The sequence below is a fragment of the Peromyscus eremicus genome, chromosome 14 (genome assembly GCF_949786415.1).
Source record: "Peromyscus eremicus chromosome 14, PerEre_H2_v1, whole genome shotgun sequence".
Lineage (NCBI taxonomy): Eukaryota > Metazoa > Chordata > Mammalia > Rodentia > Cricetidae > Peromyscus > Peromyscus eremicus.
Window position 1 is genome coordinate 5529299 of NC_081430.1, and position 23819 is coordinate 5553117.

At 38.6% G+C, this 23819-nt stretch overlaps 1 protein-coding gene across 4 annotated transcripts in view; it reads left to right on the forward strand.

Moving 5' to 3' along the window:
- The window catches only part of Snx13 (sorting nexin 13), a 100522-nt gene that overhangs the window by 17670 nt on the left and 59033 nt on the right, over positions 1 to 23819 (forward strand). For 3 of the 4 annotated variants that reach the window (XM_059279670.1, XM_059279668.1, XM_059279669.1), the window contains exons 2-3: positions 17273 to 17385; positions 21263 to 21365. In XM_059279670.1, coding sequence (XP_059135653.1) covers positions 17273 to 17385; positions 21263 to 21365 — 216 coding nt within the window. Of the gene's footprint in view, positions 1 to 17272; positions 17386 to 21262; positions 21366 to 23819 lie in introns of those variants that run through there. The other variant, XM_059279671.1, reaches the window with a different exon arrangement.

Here is a 23819-nt window from a genome sequence, read left to right on the forward strand (position 1 = left end):
ATTAAATTTAGAAAAATGAGCCAGTCTGTTGCTGTTAATTGTCTTCTTTGATAATCTTCATCTAATTTTAAGTAGTTCTTGTTTATTGTTACCTTTCTGCTCAGGAAAAAGTAGTTCCTTACTGAGTTGATTTAACTCAGAATTCGAGGACAAGTGGGCTGGAAGTACACAGAAGCTGGTATGTTCTCAGGAAGGGCAGTGAGATGATGAGGGTATATCCCTGGGAGTTGGAAGAAGAGAGTCTTGGTTCCCAAGCCTTCCTTAGAGTGCTTTGTCAGGTCTGTCTGTGGTTGTGCTTGTACTTAGTCAGCACAGAGTTTTAGGATCTACTGCCTGTATGCCACCAGGCACACAGTGAACAGAGCAGACTCAGGGCTAGGCCTTCATAAACCTTATTGCATCTGGTGACCATGGGAAAGTTCAAGCAGTTCCAGCATCCAGTGATAAATGAGGATACTGGCAAGAGAGACTTTGAAATGGTGAACCTTGGAGTTCAGCCTAGAAAGCAGAATGCCATAGAAGTGGACAAAAAGGAAAAGTAGGATAACCAGCTATTGGGAACTTTTAATGACAGTGGACTGTAGGGCAGTCAGCATAACTAACTTTTCAAGCTAGAGGGCTTAGAGAGTAAAATGGGGGATCTTTGCGTTTCCTTTTAAGAAGACAACATGAAAGGGGTGACTAGTTTTACCGTGCTTAAAGTAGAGTTGTAGTGCATGTTGGCCGATGTGGAAGTGCTTATTAAAAATAGAGTATGAGGTGGATTCTCCTTGTGTATTTTGAGATGACTCAGGTTATCTAGTATATGGGATAAAAAGAGTTTTGGATCCTATGTGTCCACGTGCAGTGAAAGGTTTGGAAATCAGTAGTTTTTATGTGATTGCAGATGGCAGTCACCTGGAAAATTTTTTAATCCGCCAGTGTCCTTAACCGTGCTGCACATTGGAAATTGTGATGCCATGGTTCCCATCCTCAGTTCATCGGATGCAGTTTGTAGGTGGCATAGTCTGGTAGTAGAATGTTAAAGTTCCTTCTTACTTCTCCCTTCCTGAAGTATTTCCTAATGAACAAGAATTATCCAGGAGCAGGGATATTGTGTGTGTGTGTGTGTGTGTGTGTGTGTGTGTGTGTGTGTGTGTGTGTGTATTTGTAGGAAACTGCTCATGGCTTGTGATTTAAAGTTGAGATGATAGTGATAAGTGCAAATTATGATAATAGTGACAAATGAAAGAATAAGCAGTCTTGGAGAAGGTTTCAGAGGAAGCAGCTTTTCCTTATGCAAGATAGTGAAATTCTTGGTAATGTGGGAGTGTTTGTACCGTGGAGCAGAGTGAGCCTAAAGGGAAGTTTTAGGAAGGAGGGAATGTGGGAAATTGGATGAAGAGCAAGGACTGTGGTTAGAGTAGGGGGCAGGATTGATAGCCGTAAACTTACTGCTTCATGGTATCAGGTGGTCTACGTTCAGAAGTAGTCCAAAAACCATGTGCACCAGTCCCATGGTGCATTATAATTGGACACTGGATGAGTAGTCTTCAGGTGCCAGTTTAAACCTTTGATGCATTGACCATCTTAGGAAGTTCTAGCTTGTGTCCTCTTTAAAGGGTGTGGATTGATTCTATGGGATCCAAGGAGAGACCCACGATCTGGGGATCTGGGCTGTTGCCCCACAGCTTCCTCAGTGAGTGGAATGGTTACCGGCTGCTCTTTCTGACAAGAACCAACAAGGCTGCAGCATCTCAGAGTGGAGTTTGGCCTCGTCTCCTGCTCTTCTCCCATTTGTGCTGCTTTGGGGTCTGTCGTGTCTGTGCCTAGCAATGACCGGCAAAGTGCAGAGTATGGTTTCACTTTTATATTTGCTGCTTTCTAGGAATAATTTAAGTTGCTCAGTCCCAGATTCGCTAGATTTTACTTTTTTCAATGTATATTAGTATGGATTTAAGAAAGAGTGAAAAGTAATCTTATCTAGGCAAACTTCTCTTATTTCTGAATTAGAATTTTATGCATGGTGATTTGAAATAAGTTTATAAAAAAACTACTTACCTTAGTCTAAAGGAAAAGCTATATGGAACTGGAAATTTGTGATTGATACTGATTCATACTGATAAAAGAAAAACAGGTTATTTATTTGGCAGAGTCCCCGATGTGATTGAGGCTGGCTTAGAACTCTGTGCAGCCCAGACTAGGTTTGAAATTTGATAGTTCTCTGGAGTGCTTGGGTTACAGGCATGCACCGCCAAATCCGTCAACCGACCCATTTTGCTAATTTTACATGTAACTTGATTTTTTTGTACCATTGAACTTGAAAATATGAGACACCAGACATGACTGTTAGTAGATTGCTTCAATTTCCTTTAAAAATGAAAACTTGTAGAAGTCCAGTACTTTCAGGCTTTAAGAATGGGCCTAGGTAAATAGGATGACTATGAATTTGCTTTCAATCAAGAATTTAATCAAAATATTTTCATACAATTTCAGTGTTTTTAGTCAGAATAAAATAAACTGTAAAACAGTAAATTTGGTAATACTTACAGGAGAAATAAGAAAATAGTACTCTATGTGAAACCACAACTTGCACATAATTATAGTATCACCATGTTAACTAGTGATTAAAACCCATTTCCTAAGCAAGATGCATGTCATGATTAAACATTTTAGACTTAGAAGCTTGTATTACATTTATTGTGTGTGTGTGCACGTGTGCACGTGTGCATGCTGTAACGTGTTGGACGAAGAGGAACTTGATAGTCAGTTTTTCCTTCTCCACAGTGTAGGTCCAGGAAGCAAGCTCAGGTTGCTAAGCTTGGTAGCAAGTACTTGGACTTACTGAAGCATTTCACTGGCCCTATTTTGTTTAATTAGATGATCTTGTATATAGTTACTTAATTTCAGTGTATTTGAAGTTATGAAGCTCAGAGTAACTTGTTGAGGCTGTGATGTCAGGTGGATGAAGCTTGTGATGGGTTATGGAGTTTAACCGATGTCCAAAGCATACTGTGGTAGGTGGGCTGTATGGAAGTTGGTATGCATAGTTTAGATATGCTCACTTGCAGGATGAAAACTGAGGAGCAGCTATGCTGCTTCTCTTTACTCTTGATTCCTTTCATTACCTGACATTCAGGAGGCTGTGGATTTTCTTCATCTTTTAAACCCAGTGGTGGTTTGTTAGTGAACTCTCTGGGGTGCATTGTGCAGTGTTAGTGTTATAGGGGCAGATTTAGAGTGTTTGCAAGAACACTAATTCAGGTTTTTCTTTGGCTGTGATGGGTGGCATTGTTATGTTAGACTATATGGTGTGACTTTCTGGTAACTCCGGTCATCATTTCAATGTGCTGTAGACTGCAACCTTGGGGAAGCAGGATGGGAAGGAAGGCTCTTTAGTTCTTCGGCTACCCGAGCTTTAGGTGCAGTTTTATCAATTCTAATAGGATAAGACTAAGTATCATCCCAAGCCTAGGATGGCAGGCATCAGAGTCTGCATCCTCAAAGCCTGTGAACAGTTGGTACTGGATTCTCTATTTTAAAATTACTTTTTACTTATTTTTAGTCATGTTTAGATTCTCTAATTTCTGTCTTTGTATGTAGTTTGACTGATAGACTAATTTTTAGCACATTATTTGCATTATTTTTTGCTAAGTGGATTATTCATGGTTAAATATTTAGTTTCTACTGTATGATCCAGTTAATAAAAGTGTATAGAAATATAAAAATAAAGGGGAAATTGTCATACTGCATCATTTCTAAGTTATATATGAGAATTGGGGTTGGAATAACTTGTTTCTGAAAAAACACCTAAAAGATATATACCACTTAGTAGGAGCTTCTTGGTGTGTTCACTGAAAACTGTAGGGTCTTTATCTATAGAATATAGGAAAGAATTGGAATAGACAGTTTAAATAAGTATACACATGTTTTTGTAGTACTGAGTAAAGAATAAGGAAATTTTTTTTCACTTTGTTCTTAAGAAGTAGAGATCTATAGACAAGTTTGTTGGATGCATTTAGCTTTAATTTTTTTAAATTGTTTGAGATCATAATATAATTTCATTCTTCCCCTCTTCCCTTTCTTTCCCCCAAACCCTCCTGTATATCCATCCTTGCTCGTTTTCAAATTCATAGTCTCATTCATTGTTATATGTTTCTTTTCTTTCACTGGCTTGGTGGTGTGGGAGTAAAGAAAAGACAGACACACATACATGGCCAGTGAAGCTGGATTCAGGTGCTGTTTTTCAAGGGTACTTGAAATCTCTCTCAGCAGGTACAGGATGGAGCATGGTTGGCTAGTCTCTATAGGCTGTAGGCATCAGGGAGGAGGAAGCTTCAATGTTAACCTTTTCACGTACTCATCAGTCACTCATAAACACTCATACTTGGACTCCTGAGAGAAGCTTTTGCCATTTCTCTTCAGCCTGACCCATATGAGTAATAGCTTGGCCAGTTTCCCATGGGCCAGTTGGTCTTGGAATCCTCACCAGGCTATACCCATGTAAAAGTACACATAAACCAAGGACTTCACTCAGGGCTTCCTCCATACCTTACATTATGAAAAATATTAGACTTTTTTAAAGTTAAGGGTGTAAGGAGGCACATTGGGTGTCCTAGTTAGGTCACTTTTGCGTTAATGAAACATCAAAGCATCATGTAGACGAACGGGTTTATGTGGCTTATAATTCGTATCACTGAAGGAAGTCAACACAAACAGGGCAGGAATCTAGAGCTGCTTAGTGACTTGCTCCCCATGACTTCCTCAGCATCTTTTCTTAGAGAACCCAGGACCAGCAGCCCAGGGATGGCACCACCCACAATGGGCTGAGCTCTCACACATCAGTAATTAATGATTTACAGTCGGATCTTATGGAGGCATTTTCTCAATTTCCTGTTTTCAGATAATTTTACTTGTGTCAAGTTGACATTAGACTACCCAGCACAGATTTTTAAAAAGAAAAGCTTTCTTCATGAAAGATAACACTGTGTTGGCTCTTGAAGAGAATGTGCTAAAGAGAGAATATTGCTAGAGTGGAAAAGTAGTCCAGCCAGCAAACAGAAGCAGGAGAACTAACTGGTCTTAACTCATGGAAAAGGCAGGTATTTCATAATCTTTATCAAAGACTGGTTTTTTTTTTTTTTTTTTTTTTTTGGTTTTTTCGAGACAGGGTTTCTCTGTGTAGCTTTGCGCCTTTCCTGGGACTCACTTGGTAGCCCAGGCTGGCCTCGAACTCACAGAGATCCGCCTGGCTCTGCCTCCCGAGTGCTGGGATTAAAGGCGTGCGCCACCACCGCCCGGCCCAAAGACTGTTTTAACAATAAGGAGAATGTAGGAGAGTCAGTGTCTTAGTCACTGTTCTATTTCTCTGAAGAGACACCGTGACCAAGGCAACTTATAAAAGAAAGCATTTAATTGGGGGCTTGCTTATAGTTTCAGAAGGGTAGTCCATGATCATCATGGCAGAAGTATGGTACCAGGCAGGCAGGCATGGCACTGGAGCAGTAACTGAGAGCTTACATCAGATCCAAAAGATGAGGTAGAGATATTGAGACTGGGCCTGGTGTGGGCTTTTAAAACCTCAAAACCTCCCTCCACTGACACACCTCCTCCAAGGAGGTCACATGTCCTAATCCTAATCCTACCTACAGTCAACCCACTGTGAACCATATGTTCCAGTGTATGAGCCTGTGGCCCCATATTCTCATTCAAACCACCACCATCTACCCACAGTCAAGGGTTTGCCTCAGGCTTTGACAGTGAAGAGGGGAGCTCAGGAGATACTCAGGGAAAATGGGTGGGCTTTGCTAACTGAGAGGAGGAGCAAGCTCCACGAGGGTGGGTTAACAGGGCTCTGACATTCCTTTCAGTGATTGGATATGCATTGATCCCTTCTTTTAAGGACGGGAATAACAGAGATAGTGAATGCAGTGAATGTAATTATGCAGTGATGATCTGTATCTTAGGTACAGGTAAATGTCTTGTTTCTTTAATCAAACAGGAGTAAAATTTTATCTCTGCAGCATGACTGCTCCTCCGGAGACTGATGCAGGAAGTTAACTTGAGGCTAGGAATTCAAGGCCAGAGTGGGTAACCTAGTGAGAGACCATTTTCAAACCAAATTAGACTCAGCATCAAGTAAACCTTTATAGCACATGTGGGGCCATGACTGCTGCACATCATGCTCGTTCTCGGGTGGATACTGCTGCTGGGCTCCGTCTCAGTACAGCTTTATTGAGATCTTAGGTTCACTGATCCCAGCCAGAATTTTCTTTTCTTTTTTCTTTCTTTCCTTTCCTTTTCCTTCTTCCCTCTTCCCCTCCCTCCCTCTGTCTCTCCCTCTCTCCCTCCCTATCTCTCTTTCTTTTTTTGAGAAAAGCCAGAAACATCAATCTGTAATGGCTTTTAAATATTTATTTAGAAATTAGAGTATAAGGGAAGAAAACTTATATGTTGGGAAAATGAAATGGACCAACTTTCTCAGTTTTTAAATTCTTTGTAATAAACACCAGCATCATCTACTATATTTTGAAATATTCTTGACAGTAGTGAAAAGGAGATGGGCTGAATTCCTGGAAAGAGATTGGCTTTTTTCTTATCTTTTCTTTATCCTTTGATGTATTTCGGTCATACCACCTCCAGTCCCCTTTTCCACTCCCTCAGACACTCGGAACGCCTCCTCTCACCTTCATGTTATACGTCCCCTCCTCTTCTCTTTCTGTAACCTGCTGGTCGCCTGCTGTGATGCTGACTTGTCTGGTGGCTTGTCTCATGCAGGAACAGTCCCTGCAGGGAGGCTCTGAGTTGGTGGCCCTGCCATGTCTAGCATACAGCATTTCACCCAGCACTTTGCCCATCTTCTGGCTCTTCCACTACTTCTGCCCCCTTCTGTGATGTTCTGGGAGCCTTGACTGGGTGCATAGGGTGTTGGTATCCATATCCTGTTTAGGGCTGAGCCAGAACATTAACTTACTGTCGGCGCTCCAACCGTTCATGAGTCGCTGCTCCAACTGCTGCCCACTGCACAAAGAAGCTTCTCTGGCTAAGATTGGGAGCAGAATGACTCTTGTGTATAAGCATAAATGTTTAGAAGGCAGTTTGGCAACATGGTCATTTAACAAAACAAAACTAGTATTTTTTTTTTTTATCATACTGCAAAAGTGTCTTTTGTGTGGTTTCAACTTTATTTTGGTACTGGGAATTGAGTCTGGCCTTTCTGGTGTGTAGTAGGCATGCACTCTATTCTGAGACAGGTTCCCAGCCCCTGAGACCGCCCTTTGAAGACAGTTTAAAAGGAGCTTGAGAGCTGCTTCAGGCCTGGAAGCACTGACTTTTTTTAAAAAACGATTCCTCACCCAGTTTGTGGCGCTTTTTGTGTTGTTACACGTGTGACTCTTGTGCCTGCTTTTTGGACTCTTTTCCTCCTTCTGGGTTTCCAGCATTGATATGAGGGTATGTGCCCAGCTTTACTGCTGGTTATTCCATGTTTGGTTGATATCCCTGGGAGGCCTGCTCTTTTCTGGAGAGAGAGGAGGAGGAGTGTATGTGGGGAAAGGACTGGGAGGAGAGGAGGGAGGGAAGCTGTGGTCAGGATGTAGTATATGAAAGAAGAATAGATAGATCAGTTTACAAAATTCCTCGCTGTGTATGGTGTGTATGTGTGTCACAGTGCGTGGGGGGGGGGGGGCGGTTAGAGGACACTTGGGGTAGGTGCTCTCCTGTGTGAGTAGTCAAGCTTGTGCAGCAAGTTCTTTAGCCTGCCGAGCAGTCTGGCTGCCTCTCCCGATCTTCCTTTTTACCATAGAACAGGCAGGCCGTGAACTCTAGAGCTTCTGCCTCCAGCTGCTGAACGCCGAGATTCTGGCACAATCTAGCATGCTGAGTTTATATTTTCAGTCTCTTTCCCTTGCAAGCAAAAGCTATTTGATTATACTTTCAACATTAAGGCTTGACACATACCTAACCAATTATTGTAGAATCAGTCTGAAACCTCCAAAACAATCTTTTGAAAGACAGTAGTTTTTAGATGAAATGTCTACTTTCTTATACATAAAACAAGATATTAGAACTCAGTACTCAGCCATTATTATTGTTATTATTATTATTATTTGGTTTTCCACACAGGGTTTCTCTGTGTAGCCCTGGATGTCCTGGAACTCACTCTGTAGACCAGGCTGCCCAGAGATCTCCCTGCCTCTGCCTCACAAGTGCTGGGATTAAAGGTGTACACCACTATGCCCAACAGTTCTGCATTTAAAATCATCTTTTTCTTAGTTGAATAGCTTCGTGTATGTTGCACCACTATTAAGTAATCATAGGAAATGTCTAACCCAAATCGAGTTTCCTGGGCTGTAAAGATGCAGCATATTTATTTCCCTGCAGTGGTTACTTGAGAAAAAAATGTACTTAATTGTCCAAATGAGTGTTATGATTGTTGTGTTTTAGAAACGTTCCAGTGAAAGATTTTAAACAGAAAAGTAGGAACAAATAGTGTACTGAGCACCCTGAGCTCATGCCAGCTTAGGCACTTGTCAGCCACGGCCTACTATAGCTGCTTCCTTTTCCTTTTTCTCCACTAAGAACCTTGGAGATTATCTTGAAGAAAGTTCTAAGTGTTTGATTTCATCTTGAAAATACATTAAAAATTTCTTTTGGTAAAACAACTATAATATCATTATACTAACTAAAAATAAGTAGTAATTTATTAATATCATCATTCTAACAGTGCCTAGAGCTCCCAGATTTGTGTTTCTTCCTCTTCCTTCTTCCACTGTGCTTGTATAAGACCATTTGAGTCATGTCAGCACATTGCTGTTTTAATCGACAAATTGTTTTCTAGTCCATTGTCATTCTTTATCCCGTGAGCTTCAGTTGTTGAAGAAACAGTTTGTTTTCTTCCATTTTTGCCCTTTCTGAATTCATCTCCATGGCATCTATAACATTTTCTCAGTTTTCTGCATTTTTAAAGTAAGGTTCAGGTTTGATTTTACTTTTTAAAGTAAGGTTCAGGTTTGATTTTACTTTTTCCGGTAACACCTTTTCACAGATAGTGATATCTGTATAACTTTATTCCACAAGGCATCTGTTTCTGCTTTTTCTCCCAAGGGTTAACAGCTAGATTATTGCTAAACATGTAATTCATTAAGAATTACAGTACATCTGTCATTATCTGAAATATTTCTTAAAAACCTGTATTTTCGTCAACATTGATTGCCTTGATGGTTGTTTAACTCTCTCCTGCCCCATAATTTTTTTAAAAAAATTGTTACTATTCTTTAAGAATAGTGACAGGATTGTTTGCCAGTTCAGAAGAGATCACTGGGATTCAGATCACTGGGATCCAATCACCACAGCCACTGCTCTAATTGTGCCATTGGTGGGCCAGGGGGCTCTTCAGCTTGCCTCCTGAGTCCTCTCCATGTGTCTTCAGTAACTTTCTGGTGCTTGAAGAGTCTAAAAATATTTCTACCCTAGACTCTGAGTCAGACATTCTTCTAAGTAGTCTTGATATATTTTGTTGGACCTGCCAGCATTACTTTTTACTGAAAGATAAAATACTTAAAGGCTCTTTCAAAAGATAGAAGTGTTTTGGTTGCCATTCTTAGGATATTTTTCCACTGAAGATCCATCATCAGTTTACCATGCTGTAAAACACCAGAGTGAGTTTCTCTATATGTGATTATTCTCATTGAGTGTAGTTTTCATAAGTGTAAAATATTGGTACTGTTCCAGGTCCTATTTGTAGAACAGGATATTGTCTTAAGATCTGTCCCCTGTATCCCACTGTCTGACAGAACCTGTCTATCTTGACCTGTAAAGAAGGAGCATTTGTAAGTTTCTCTTTTTAGATGACTGATAAATGTGAGTATTTTATGAGTATACAATTTTATTTAGGGAAAATAATTAGAATAAATATGCTGATAGAGATAGTTAATTCAAAATAAGATCAATTATTATCATCATTATCATCATCATCATCATTTGGTATAATGGATTCTGTTAACTCACATAGTTAACTTACACTGGAGATTTAAGTGTCTTATTCCTTGGAATATTTACATTGTTGCTTTCAATTATTTTTAAGAGAATTTTTTATATGAGATATACATCAATGTTAGCTGAAAGAATCTAAATTTGACCTTAATCTGGCAAAAGGAAATGTTTATAAATAGCAACATGTTTTCTAAATAATGAAAATTCTGTCAGAAGGTTAGCACCCTGCCACTAAGTAAGCATTGTTTTAGTAGCATCTACTAATGTTTGTGACATAACATAGAGGTGAGGGCGTCATCATTTTTTATGTGTGTGTGTTTTGTTTTTTGGAGAGTGTTAAAAAACTTAGTCTTTTAAAAAAATTATGGGGCTGGAGAGATAGCTCTGCAGTTCAGAGCACTGGCTGCTCTTTCAGAGGACCTGGGTTCAATTCCCAGCACCCACATGGCAGATCACAACTGTCTGTAACTCCAGTTTGAGGGGATCTGACACCCTCACACAGACATACATGCAGGCAAAACACTGTTGCACATTAAGTAAAAATTTAAAAAATGTATTTACTTTTTTATGTATGTGAATGTTTTGCTTGTATATATATGTCCGTGCACCATTTGCATGTCTGATGTTCAGGGAAGCCAGAGGTGTGGTGATATTGTGCTCCCCAAAATATTGTGCACCCTAATAAACTTATCTGGGGTCAGAGAACAGAACAGCCACTAGATTACAGAGGCCAGAAAATGGTGGCACAACCGCCTTTAATCCTATCACTTGGGAGGCAGAGATCCATGTGGATCTCTGTGAGTTTAAAGCCATGCTGGAAACAACCAGGCAAGGTGACTCACGCCTTTAATCCCAGGAAGTGAGCCTTTAATCCCAGGAAGTGATGGCAGAAAGCAGAAAGGTATATAAAGCGTGAGGACCAGGAAGTAGGCAGGTTAAGCTTTCAGGCTTTCGAGCAGCAGTTCAGCTCAGATCCATTCAGATGAGGACTCAGAAGCTTCCAGTCTGAGGAAAGAGGATCAGCTGAGGAACTGGCAAGGTGAGGTGGCTACGGCCTGTTCTGTTTCTCTGATCTTCCAGCATTCATCCCATACCTGGCCTCGGATTTGTTTTTATTAATAAGACCTATTAAGGTTCATGTTACACAGAGGTGTCAGATTCCCTGGAATTAGTTATAGATGGTTGTGAGTCACTCTATTGGAGCTGGGAATAGAACCCTCGAACACAGCTCCTCTGGAATATTCCCCCTAGTGCCTTTAACCCTTGAACCATCTCTCTAGCCCTCAAGTTTATTTTGAAAAAAATCTTTCAGCGTTAAAATTTATTTTAAAAAGTTTTTATTGACAGTTATTATTATGATAGAGAAATAGATTTCTAGTGGTTTCTTTTTATTTTTTATTTATTTTTTGTTTTTTTTTTTGAGACTGGGTTTCTCTGTGTAGTTTTGGTGCCTGACCTGGACCTTGCTCTGTAGACCAGGCTGGCCTCGAACTCACAGAGATCCGCCTGGCTCTGCCTCCCAATTACTGGGATTAAAGGCGTGGGCCACCACCACCTGGCCAGGTTTCTAGTAGTTTCTTGGTCAGTGTGTTTTGTACCCCACTGTCTGTTAAGCCTCTTGTCAGAAGTCCAGAGAATTGTAGCAGTTTTGCATTTTTGACTTAAAGAGTATTTGTAGGAAGTTGGTCAGGATTGTTTATTTCTATACACCCCCATAAGCATTTTATGTAGTTTTAATATTCTTTCTGCAGCAGAAAGCATTCAGGAAATGTGATTTTCTAATTTAATTTTAATACTGTAGTTGCTTTTGGTCCCTCCCTAATTTGTTGATTCCACTGCTTACATTGTGGTAGCAAGGAAGAAGAATGAAGCCTAACCTAGTTTGTATCCTGAATGAATAATATACAGTACGGTTTACCTGCTATAACTTTACACTTGGTGTAGATATTCTAAAACTGATAGACTCTAGTTTAAAAACACAGAATTTGAGCAGATCTGATGCTCAGTGGGTAAAGGTACTGCTGTACAAACTTGAGTTTATCCCCAGAACCCATGCAAAGGTGGAAGAAAAGTGCCCCTTGCACAGAGTGTCCCCTGACCCTGTGCATGGACACATCTGGTACACACACAGCAATAATAAATGCATTCTTAAAAAGCCACTGATTCCCAGCAGCTCAGTTTTTCATACTGTCTTTATTGCTAGGTTCTTGGAGCCCTCTTAGCTTGTGAGAGATCATTTATTGTCACTGCTTTTTAATAGAGATTTTAAAGACTTGCAAGTCATCTACATATACGAAAGTAATTGTCTTAGAAGTGTATAAAGAAAGTAGTTCTATTACCAAAGAACCAAAATGTATGTATGAGGTATAACTTACTTATTGTGGTTACCCTCCAGTTGGGAAGGAGAAAATCCAAGGGTATTCAGATGAAAGTACCTGACCAAAATGTTTGTCCTCTGCCCCTGCCTACTCCACAGCGGTATCTAAAACTTGGTACCAAGTCACCATCTTTAGGCATCCTTCCAGTGGTACACGAGGTACCTTGAATGGGGACAGTGAAAGAGGATGTTTGTCCTTCTGCTACTGATCATGGAAAGAGAAGGTTGGCTGTTAACTCGGTATCAGTACCTAAGATGCTTGTGTGGCTGCCCCCAAAAAGCATAGCAGTTAGATAGGTTGGTTGTGCCAGAGTATGTGGAGTTAGCTGAGAGATCGCTACTATTTTTATGTGTTCTTCCCCGGGGAGGAGGAGGATGGAGCTGTGGAGTGTTGGCATGAGTTGTCCTGGCAGGACTGTGTGATGCTTGAAGCCATATGGTCAGGTGAAGAGGAGCACTTCCATGTAGGATCGCTTTTCATACTTGGTCTCCATATTCTGTTCCTTATTTTCTCTCCTCTAGCCTCTGTTTTTCCTTTTAGCTGGTGAATGGATTAATATTTAGTGAACTAGCCTGTATATACCAGACCTTGATTGCGTTATAATCTTAAGTGAAGCTTGGGTCTCTTGTCAAGATAACACTCAATTTAAATCCCTAGAGAATAGCTTCCAGCTTATTACAGATAAAATAAGGTTGGAGGAAGACAGACTAGGCTTGTGGTAGTGCCATTTTTAGGGCTGTTTTGGTTGTTGAACTATATATAATTTAAGGTTGGCATTGAATTTGTATAAATTTTAAGATTCTTGGCCCTATCTGTTTGGTTACCCTCTTCCATATAATGTATTAAAATGTACTTGGGGGCTGGAGAGATGGCTCAGAAGTTAAGAGCACTGGCTGCTCTTGCAGAGGACCTGGGTTTGATTCCTAGTACCCACGTGGCAGCTCATAACTGTCTGTAGCTCCAGTTCCAGAGGATCTGACACCCTCTTCTGGTCTCTGTAGACACCAGACACACATATGATGCACATGGAGGCAAAACACCCATAAAAATAATATATATGCGTGTCACACTTTCTTTTAAAAATGAGGCATGGCCTCATGTAGCCCGGTTTGTCCTTGAACTCACTGTAGCTGAGGGTGACTTTGAACTTGGACCTTCCTGCTTTCATGTCTGGAGTGCAGGGATTACCTGTATGTGAACTGTGCTGGGATCATTTCCATGATTTCCTATGTGCTGGGCAAATTTACCACCACTCATATTGTTAAACTAGAAAGAAGAATAATGGTTGCATTAAAATTGACCAGTGGAGCACAGACTCATTTGTTCCTCACAGTAACAGTGTAACCTGGATGGGGAAATGAAAGCATGTGATGATTACACAGCTAATCAATAGTGAAGCTGAAATTTGAACTTAGGTCATTTAACTCTGGAGCCCATAAAATTTTTTTTAGCAGTATATGCATCTACTTCACTATTTTCTAGGTTATTCCAAGGAATAAATGAAGTAGTATGTAGAGTGTTTAGTATAGTTTTGATTTCCAGAACCTTTTAGATTTTAGAGGAGACTAAATTTAGGAAGATTTGTAACTATATAATCTCCTTGGGTCTAAAGTCTAAACCATTCTGACAGGTTTGGAAAAACACTGGGGCCTGCCTCAGCTCCCATGCTGTGAGTCGAAGCTTAGGTACTTGAAGCTTGAGAAGCCATGGATGACCTCAAAGGTTTCCAGCTTAGAGCTATGAGTGGTTCCTGGATAAACCAGCAAAGAGACTCCAGGGTTGACTTCTGTGTTTAGCAGAAAACAAAAAAGGGAAAATATTAAGGATTATTTTAATGTAAATGAGCCCTGTAGATTTATTTCTTCTATTTTTTGGCATACACTTTAGTTAATTTTTAGGTAATACTTGTCTGAATTTGTGAAGGTTTTTGACATAGTACAAAATTATCCTAAATTTCATTGTCCTTGATCATTTTGGGAAATAATTAGAATTAAAATTTTAGCTAGCATTAGATAAAATATTCAGTGAAAGTCTTTTGTGGACAGTGCTCTGTTCTGATGTTTCAATAAGGAATTTTTAATTGGAAATTCTCAGATAGTTGTAAGTGATTAACACCAAAGCAAATGATCACTTGACTGACTTAATTGGACATGCTTAATTCTGTTAGTCTCTAGGGTTTTAAATTTCCCCTGGGTCTGGGGTTACAGTTCTGCACAGTGATTGCCTAGGGTATAAGAAGTGTGAGGGCAGAGGGTGAGATCCAAGTATACACACAAACACACAAGGAAATTGCAAAAGAATAAATAAAAACAGGACAAAACTTCTCTCCTTAATTAAGCAAAGTATTGCTTTGTAGACTTTTTATGTGTATATAGTATCATTAACTTACTGTTAAATAGCTGGAATTTTGTACATTATAGTGATTCTCAAAATTCGTTTAAATGAATGAGAAGGCTTTTTTTTTTTTTTTAAATGATTTGCTGTCTTTCAAAGGAGAAGTTAGAGACCTGGAAGAATCAAAACTTGAGGGCATAGTGCTGCACACTTACCTGTAATTCCATCCCTCAGTTGGCTAAGCAAGAGGATTGTTCAGAGTTGGAGCCAGCCTGGACTATACGTATAGCTAGTTTGCAGCCAGTCTCGAGTATAGTCATACCAATTAATTGTGATTACTTCTTTGAAAATTTATTTAAAAAATCAGATACTGCATTTTTATCTGTCCATTCATTCATTCTTTGTTTTGTGTGTGTATAAACATGCCACAGCATACATGTGGAGAGGGCAGCATGTGTGAGTTGGTTCTTTCTTGCTTGTGCGTCCCAGGATAAAACTCAGGTCCTCAGGCTTGGCAGCAGGAACGTTTATCACTGAACCATCTTGCCAGCCCCTTGAAATTTGCTTAATTGAGGAAGATCTAATTCAAACGTTAAGACTAAATAGATTTTTATAATTAGAACCAAATAACCTGGTAAAGAAGTATGTGTGAAGGCTCTCCTGTCCTCCAGTTACAGGCTCCTTTTTGTCCTGTGACAGCCATTTCACTGTTTTAAAAATGTATGGATGTTGTTAATCAACAAGTTATTGAGCTCTGGAATGAGCAAGCATAAATCTATAAACAGAAGGGGTAATACTGCTAACATGAAGTCAGATTGCGTTAGAGAAGGTGGGCTGGGTAGTTCCTGGACCATGTCTGCTCTCACCTTTCTGGAGAGCTTATCAGAGCTCCTGGGGGAGGTTGTGAACAGAGTTTGGGGGGACCTTGGGAAACAATGTTTTTTGTTGCCGGGCATCGGGTGGTACTGCGGTGAGGTATAGGCGCTGTGTGCTGTTGCAGGGCATCGGGCAGTACTGTGGTGAGGTGTAGGTGTTATATGCCAAGCTCAGTGATGATCAGAGGTACCAGGCTGCTTTTTGCTTTATTTCCAATCACTGTCCTACTTTGAGTTCTTAGGAGGAAGGACAGGTAACCACTTCTGTGAGTGAAGTACTATTCCCATCTGAGTCAAGGAAGAGAATGGGAAGATGGGACAGAAAATTAATTAACAGCCATTCTGGCTCTGGTTAAAGGTATCAGTGGCCAGGATGCAGATAATAAAAATAAAAATGAGCAATAGTTGTGCTACTCCTGGAAGCAGGGCGGTGGTGATGGCAAAAAGACTGATGAAGAGCACAGAAGACATGAATAAATAGAAATACTGTCCCTTAAATAAGTCCTGGGGAAGCTTTCTGTTCCTGTGTTCTCCAGTCAGTAGAGCTGCTGAGCCGTCACAGTTGGTGATTTTCTCTGAAGGAGCTATCCCAGCTGACGGACTGTGTGCTCGCTTGTCTGTGTTTGCTCCCTCTGAAGTGTAAGCTGTGGCGGTGTATGAACATGAAGGCTGTGCTGCTTTGACAAGTCTGAGCTTTGTATCAGCACCTTGAACTGTGCTTAGCACATAGGAAGCAGTCAGTGGCTGGTGGATGAATGCATAAACCCTTTCATTCACAGTCCATAATGCGTATTGTCTGGGTTTTGTCATTAATTTTGTTTAGTGTAACATCTTGCAATGCTTTCTATCCCTTTTTTTTCTTGGTTCAGTGTCTAATTGTTTTGTCTTATAAGACATTCTTCTCTGTGCTTCTTGATAACAGGAGACAAATGCCATCTTTGTATACATCACAGTACACAGCAAATTGATGGAGAAACTTTTTGAATTGAATGTCTTTATTTATTCATTATGACTTAAATTGCTGAAATCCAGTTTGCCCTTAACAAAGGAATACTTTTACTAGATAGAACAGGGTGATTCTCGATGACTAGTTTCTCTTTTTAAAGGACGGAAACTTTGGGAATGCTTTGTTAGACTTGTGGCTAGCTTTGGTGGTGCAATTTTCTCAAGTACATTTTCATAAATTTCTGTGTAGCATTTAGATAAAACAAAGGTACCATAATTTTCAGTGAGATAGATTATGTACATTGAAATTTTAATTAAAATGTTTCTTTGTGTTATGATTCTTGAGATTGAATTTTAAAGTATTATTAATAATAATGATGGATACTCAAACTTTTCTCTATGCTTTTGCAAATATAAATATTCAGTTATTTTATAAATAATTTATCTCTCATGCAAGTTTTTCATTGAGTAATTTGTATAACTATCTCTTATCACTTTTTTTTCCTCAATATTTGTTGATGAGCTCTGTAAATCTCTTGTGTATTGTTTCTTGGAAATAAACATCCAAAGATATATGACATTTCCAAAAGTGAATATTTTAATACATTCTGTAATGATACCATAAATGTATAAAGAGAGAAATTTAGACTCATTAGTGTTTAAAAGAAGAAATTAAAAACAACTTAAAAGTTGTTCCGATTCATAGGAAGAGTTCTTTCTTTGGCTCTTACTAACTTCTCCTTCCTCCTGCCCTTTGCTTTATTTCAGGCCAGTCTCTCCATATGGGGATGGGGAAGCCTTGGCGTTGTCCTTTTTCTAGTAACCTTTGGACCCTTTGTAATATTTTATTTGGCATTTTATATCCTCTGTTTTGTGGGAGGGTAAGTATGCACAACGATGATTTTATAATTTATGTGTTATTTTGTTAAAATTGAAACAAAATGAGAACTCAGTATGATTTATACGTGAATGCTATTTTATCAGACTTTGTTCACTAAAGTTTAAAAAAAACAAGTAAAATTAAGATACCCATTTGTATGTGGTGGTGGTTATCTTTAAAAATGAAGTCTCAATGACTAAAGATGAAATTGTGATGTTATGATCAGCTGAGATAATATATCTAGTTTTACATTATAGGAGATACTAGTCCATTGATTAGATGTCAAGTAATAATGGTCCCCTCCGATGAATGTGTTTACTTTGATCCAGACAGTTCAGATAAGTTCTTGCTTTTATTGTGTTCTCTTTATGGTTACTTGGTTTTCAGTGTTTAAGATTTCATTTGAATTGATAAACCTTTACCAAGAAGGTTCCAGCCAAACTTTATTATGGCTTTGTATACAGAACAGTTGGTATAGACTAGAATTATAAGGAGACTCTAGATGGTGACATGCCACTTTATTATGCTTTGTATACAAAACAGTTGGTATAGACTAGAATTATAAGGAGACTGTAGATGGTGACATGCCACTTTATTATGCTTTGTATACAGAACAGTTGGTATAGACTAGAATTATAAGGAGACTCTAGATGGTAGCACGCCTGTGAAACACTATCCAGTGCAGCTCAGCTGGATGAGTATTTTGTTGTTGATGTGCATATTTAGAAAGTCCATTTTTATGTAATTAGTGTATGATATACACTTCCTGTGCCTTTTTGAAAATATTTTTGAAACCTCCAAACATTTGGAGGAGTTTCTGAGCAGAACACCTTGGCGTTTCAGGTGCTTTGGCTTATTGTACATGTCAACAATGACGTAAGAGCCTGTAAGACACTGAAGAGGTAGCTTCTGATGGCACCTACTACCCAGCACCTCCTCAGGCTGGAGGCTTGAAAGTCATGTTTGGTCATTTTCTGGATAGCACACTAGTGATTACTGAGCAGTTCTGTCACAGATTCCACAAAACTGTAGAGTTTGTTAGGTTCAGTATTTTCTTAGTAATTGTCTAGATACGGTATCTTGTACTGAAATAATTAAATAAATCAATTTCAACCACAGGAGTCAGGTGACACAGAGTTCAGAATATCTTAATTGATAATGAAAACGTTGGTACAGAATGTTTGAAACCAAATATGCAGATCCAAAGCTGGAAGGGATCTCTGCTACACCGACTTGAATGGTTGTCCTTTCCCCCAGGGTCAGGGCTGCTTCTACCGATTGGAAAGATTCTTTTTCTTAAAGAGATGTGTCTCTAAATTTTAGAATCTAAAAGAAAGAGATTCTTCTAACTTATTAATTGAGCTCTTTGTCAAGACTGAAGGGAAAGTATTTCAAAATATTTCCCACCACCAAAAGAGAGGAAAGTTGAGCTTTAGAGACGAAGATGAGAGTTCTAAGATGGCAGACAAGATCTCTCTCTGTCTTTTTTTTTCTTTTTCCTTCTCCTCTGCAGTGTTTCTCTGTGTAGCCCTGGGTGTCCTGGAACTCACTCTGGTTGGTCTCAAACTTAGAAATCTGCCTGCCTCTGAGTGCTGAGATTAAAGGTGTACACTACCCCCACCAGGATTTCTTAACAGTAAATTAAAGACAGATTTGAGAGACAGAAGGGTGACCGTCTACTCATTACAGAGTTACTAGAAGTTTTATTGACCCCTTTCTGAATTTGCTAATTTATCAAGGAATAACTTCCAAAAATGGTTTGGATACTTAGAATTCTATAAATATTTTAGATAAAGATAGATTTTTGGAAGGTGTGGTGAGGTTAGTAAAACCTCTTTAGATAATGCTTAGAATCAGAGGATGGAGTCTGGAATTCCAGGCTAATGCTGTGCCATGAATTAGTGTGATTCTCTACGGCCCCGCTGAACCTCCTGAGGGCCCTGTCCAGTTGGAGAGGATTAGCTCATCAGACATTCTCAGAATGCTCAGTTTTGGTCAACAAGTTCATAGTCTTCTGAATTAGATCTTCCCTTTTTGTAGCCTTGATTGTGAGGATGGATTGTCCCTTCAGTGAAACTTTGTATCATTCAATGTATTGTAAATTTAAGCAACAAATAGATTCCTTTTAAAGTCAAGTGATGACATATCATGAATTCAAAGTTGTTTGCTAGTTTGACTCTGCTTTTTTATTAATTAAATTCTTACTAAGTTTTCAAAGATGTGTTTTTGTTATTTACTTAATGTGTATGTTTGACAGGAATATATTTTCCTGTGGACAACCTATCCTGCTCTTTGATTAAAGAAAATAAAAATCTTAACAAATGTTAAAGTACTGTAGTTTATCTGTCTAAAATGATATGGTGATATAGACAGTTAAAGCTAATCTTTTATTTACAAATATTAAGAAAAATACTTTTGGGGAGAAAAGCACAATGTATTTTTTTAAAAAAATCATGGGAAATTGTCAGTACATTATTATTTCAGGATGTTTTGTTATATATATTGGGTAGATTATTTTATCAATTTATCTATTTATTTTGGCTTTTCAAGACAGGCTTTCTCTATTTAACAGCTCTGGCTGTCCTGGAACTCACTTTGTAGACGAGGCTGGCCTCAGATTCAGAGATCTACCTGCCTCTCAAGTGCTGAGATTAAAGGCATGAACCACAACGCCTGGCTAGTTGGGTTATTGAGTCATTTGTAGCCCCTACATTTTGACTATGCATTTAGCCTCTAATGGTTTAGCCATCTCTCCAGCCAATTGTAGCTCCTAGTTTTATTTAAACATCATAAGTACAAGCATCAACCGGTTGTTTGTAATTACAAGTGTTCTTTGAACTTGCTTTCTTACTGTTGCATCGTAGGCTAAGATTAGTATTTTATCAGTCATGCTCTTAAGAATACAAGTTTTAATAATTACTTTATTGTAAGTACTTTAAATAATCAGATTAAACTGAAACAGGACCAAATTGAATCTTAGTAAAAAATATCTGCCATACTGCAGGTAATATGTACTTCGAATTCTGAAGATACAAGCACACACACACACTCATATACACACACACACTCACACACACACATACATACACACTCAAACACATGCACACTCACACATGCACACATATATACACATTCCTACATACATAAACACAGTACACATACTCATGCACATGCACACTCATACACACATACACTCATACATATACATACACAAACACACATGCACACACAGATACATACACACACAGAAACACAATACACACACACTCATGCACATACATATACACACTCATACATATGCACACTCAAATATACATACACACCCACACATATATACACCCACACACTCACACACACACAGAGACTGGAATGTATATGTCATTTTAGATAAATAAATAATGATATGATTTCTTATGGCTTCTTAGACATCATCCATGTTATTTCACCTTCTTCCCTCCCTCTCCTTCTGTTTTGACTCCCTCCCCTTTGCCCTTTGTTTGGGTTTGGTTTTGGTTTTTCACAACAGGGTCTCTCTACATATTCCTGGCTGGCTTCAGTCTCACAGAGATCCGCCTGCCTCTGCCCTTCGAGTGCCAGGATTACAGGCGTGCACTGTCACTGCCTAGCTGGGGTTTTTAAATAAAAGTTATTTCAGTACAACTTCAAAAAACACTATATAATTCACTATTGCTAGCTGTTCTAAACTTCAGAGCCTAACAAAATTTGTCAATCTTGATTTTCTAAATTTCTAGACTTAATTTTAAGAAATGGTAACTCATAAAGTCTGGTCAGCATATTCAGTAATAAGTATAATAAAGTATAGAAATACTTTGTTGTTGTTGTTGTTTTTTTTAATCTATACTTATTTTTCCCCCTAGGGGTTTAGTGGTTACTCTCCTGTATGGGAAAACAAACTCAGAAAAACACCTAGAGCAGTGTGAACACTCATTTCTTCCTCCAACATCATCTGGGGTCCCTAAGGTAGGTCATGTACAGGAATGTGAAAGCCATGGCACACCTCTTGGTGGCAGTGTTTCCATCTGGATGGCCCAGCAAGGCTGTCATTCACATACTCGTGGGGGCTGCTTGATCTTCCTGAGAACTTCCTGAGAGCTTAAACATCATCTTGAAAACTTTCTTAGTGTTACATGTAAACAAATGGAAATGTAATTTTGAGGGAAAGATAGAAATTGGTTAGTTTAATTTGTTTTCCTCTCAATATCAAACTGTTATTTATATAATTTGTAAGAATACCAATGAATATTTGGTTTGAGAGAAGTAAATTGAATAAGAATCAGAAAAATGTACGCTTTTTGTTTATTTACTTTGAAAAGCATAGTTTGCGATTAAACTATACAGTGTTTGTAGTTTTAAAAACTCAGGTCTTATTTTTATCATTCTGAATAATGCTATTTTTCTGTTAAAGTATCAATTTATAAATGAAGTAGGTATTGCATCCTGTGGCTACATAGGCCTCATAGTTCCTATACCTTCAAGTTTTGTGTGATGGAGGTCTCATTTTCTGTGGCGAGGCAAATGGTTTGAAATTGATGCCAGTAATTTAACCTTAAAGTCACTTCCCTACTAAAATGTAGCTGAAGAAGTAAGTCATGTACAGTATTAGTTTATATTATAAAAATGAAAGAATTCCACTCCATTCTGAGTATTTTATTTTAATCAGCTGGTATTTGAGGAATACTTATTACAACCTTTGTCTTCATCCTGTTTATTATTCATGCATATTAATTATATACATTAGTGGGTTCACTGTGGAATTTCTATAGAAGCATGCTTTGATCACGTCCGCTCTTTGGACTCTTCTCTCTTTCCCAGCCCCGTCCTCATCCTCATGGTCTCTCTGCACTCTCTGTTGTCTTTTGCTTCCACATACAAGAGAGACCACGAGACCTTGTTTACTTGTCTCTCTGTGTTTGCCTTGTTTTGACTAATACATTGTTTTCAAGATCTGTCCATTTTTTTTTCTGCAAATGGCCTGCTTTTATTCTGTTTTATGTGTAGTAATACTTCCTTTCGTGCCTACTCTAAGTTATTCATCTGGAGCCTGACTTTATCTTGGATAATGCTACAGTAAGCATGGCTGTGCAGGCATCTCTGAATACTGACGTAACTTTCTGAAGACAAATTCCATGTACCAAGAGTGGTATAGCTAGATGGAATACTTACAACTTTCTTAATTACCTAAACTTGTTTTTTTCCTGTTTCTTTAGAACTTCCATTAGTCCATATTCTCTGATTTTGTTTACAAGACTCTCTAAGGAATTAGGCCTTTTCTTTCTTAGCCATGTATAGTTTTCATTCATTTGGAAGATACATAACAGAGACTAGAAAGCATTGTAAGAATTAAGATTTTATATAGTGATAAAGTCAAGACTAGTCAGATATTTATAATCCATTTTTTATAAATGATACTAAATAGTTTTGACTTGTTATTTAAAACATATGATTTGTAAATATAGTCTATGGAAAAAAAACTTACTGGTTCATATTATACCTAAAACATGCATTTTATATATACTTACACATTAACAATAAGTTTGCATTCTTACTAATTGAGGCATTTTATCAGTTGAGTACCATGGAATGTGTAAGGCAAACCTAGGTGATCTAGCCTACTACATACCTAGGGCATGTGATCCTGTCTCCTGCTCTAGGCAGCTGACTGTTCAATATGTTTCTGTACTGAGTACTCTGACCACTCTAGAGCAAAAATAAGTATTTGCATCATCTAAACTGTGAAATGAAACCGTGAAAATGTGGTCTAACCTTTTGTGGTGTCACATTCCTCTAATTGCCTTAAATCCCAGCATTTGGGAGACCAAAGCACGTGGATCTCTGTTTTTGAGGCCTAGTTTAGTTTACATGGTGAGTTCCAGGCAGGACTATATAGTGAGATCATGAATGAATGAATGAATGAATGAATGAGGTGGCCTAATAAAAACATTGTAGTGTTTGGGTTCTTACTTTCAAGGTTTTTAAGGGAGCTTGTTGAAGTCTGTAAAAACTCCTGCTAAATCTTAGGCTGTGAGTGGTCTGTGCGTTTTGTTTTTTCCTTTTTTTAATCTCTCATGTCATCTGTGATTTCCTTTTCTTTTGCTTCTTCTCTAGGTGAAAGGACTCTCTCAGCTTCATTATAATGTTAATCTGTATTGTCTGCCTGGACCCAATTATTGGCGTGTTATTTGTTACAGGACTATGTATTGATGTTTAGATTTATTTAAGAGTCCTCACTTCCTTTCTCCCTATTCTCAGGCTAATGGTCAGTCTAATGACTACTAAAAGTAGTGAACTACATTTTCCTTGTTGTTTAAAATTGTCTCTAATTAAAATCAACTTTAAAGTGAATTCATTTGATAGTTAATATGCTCTTGATCCCTAGAAAAGGAAAGGGAACAACATGGAGAATATTAGTAAAGA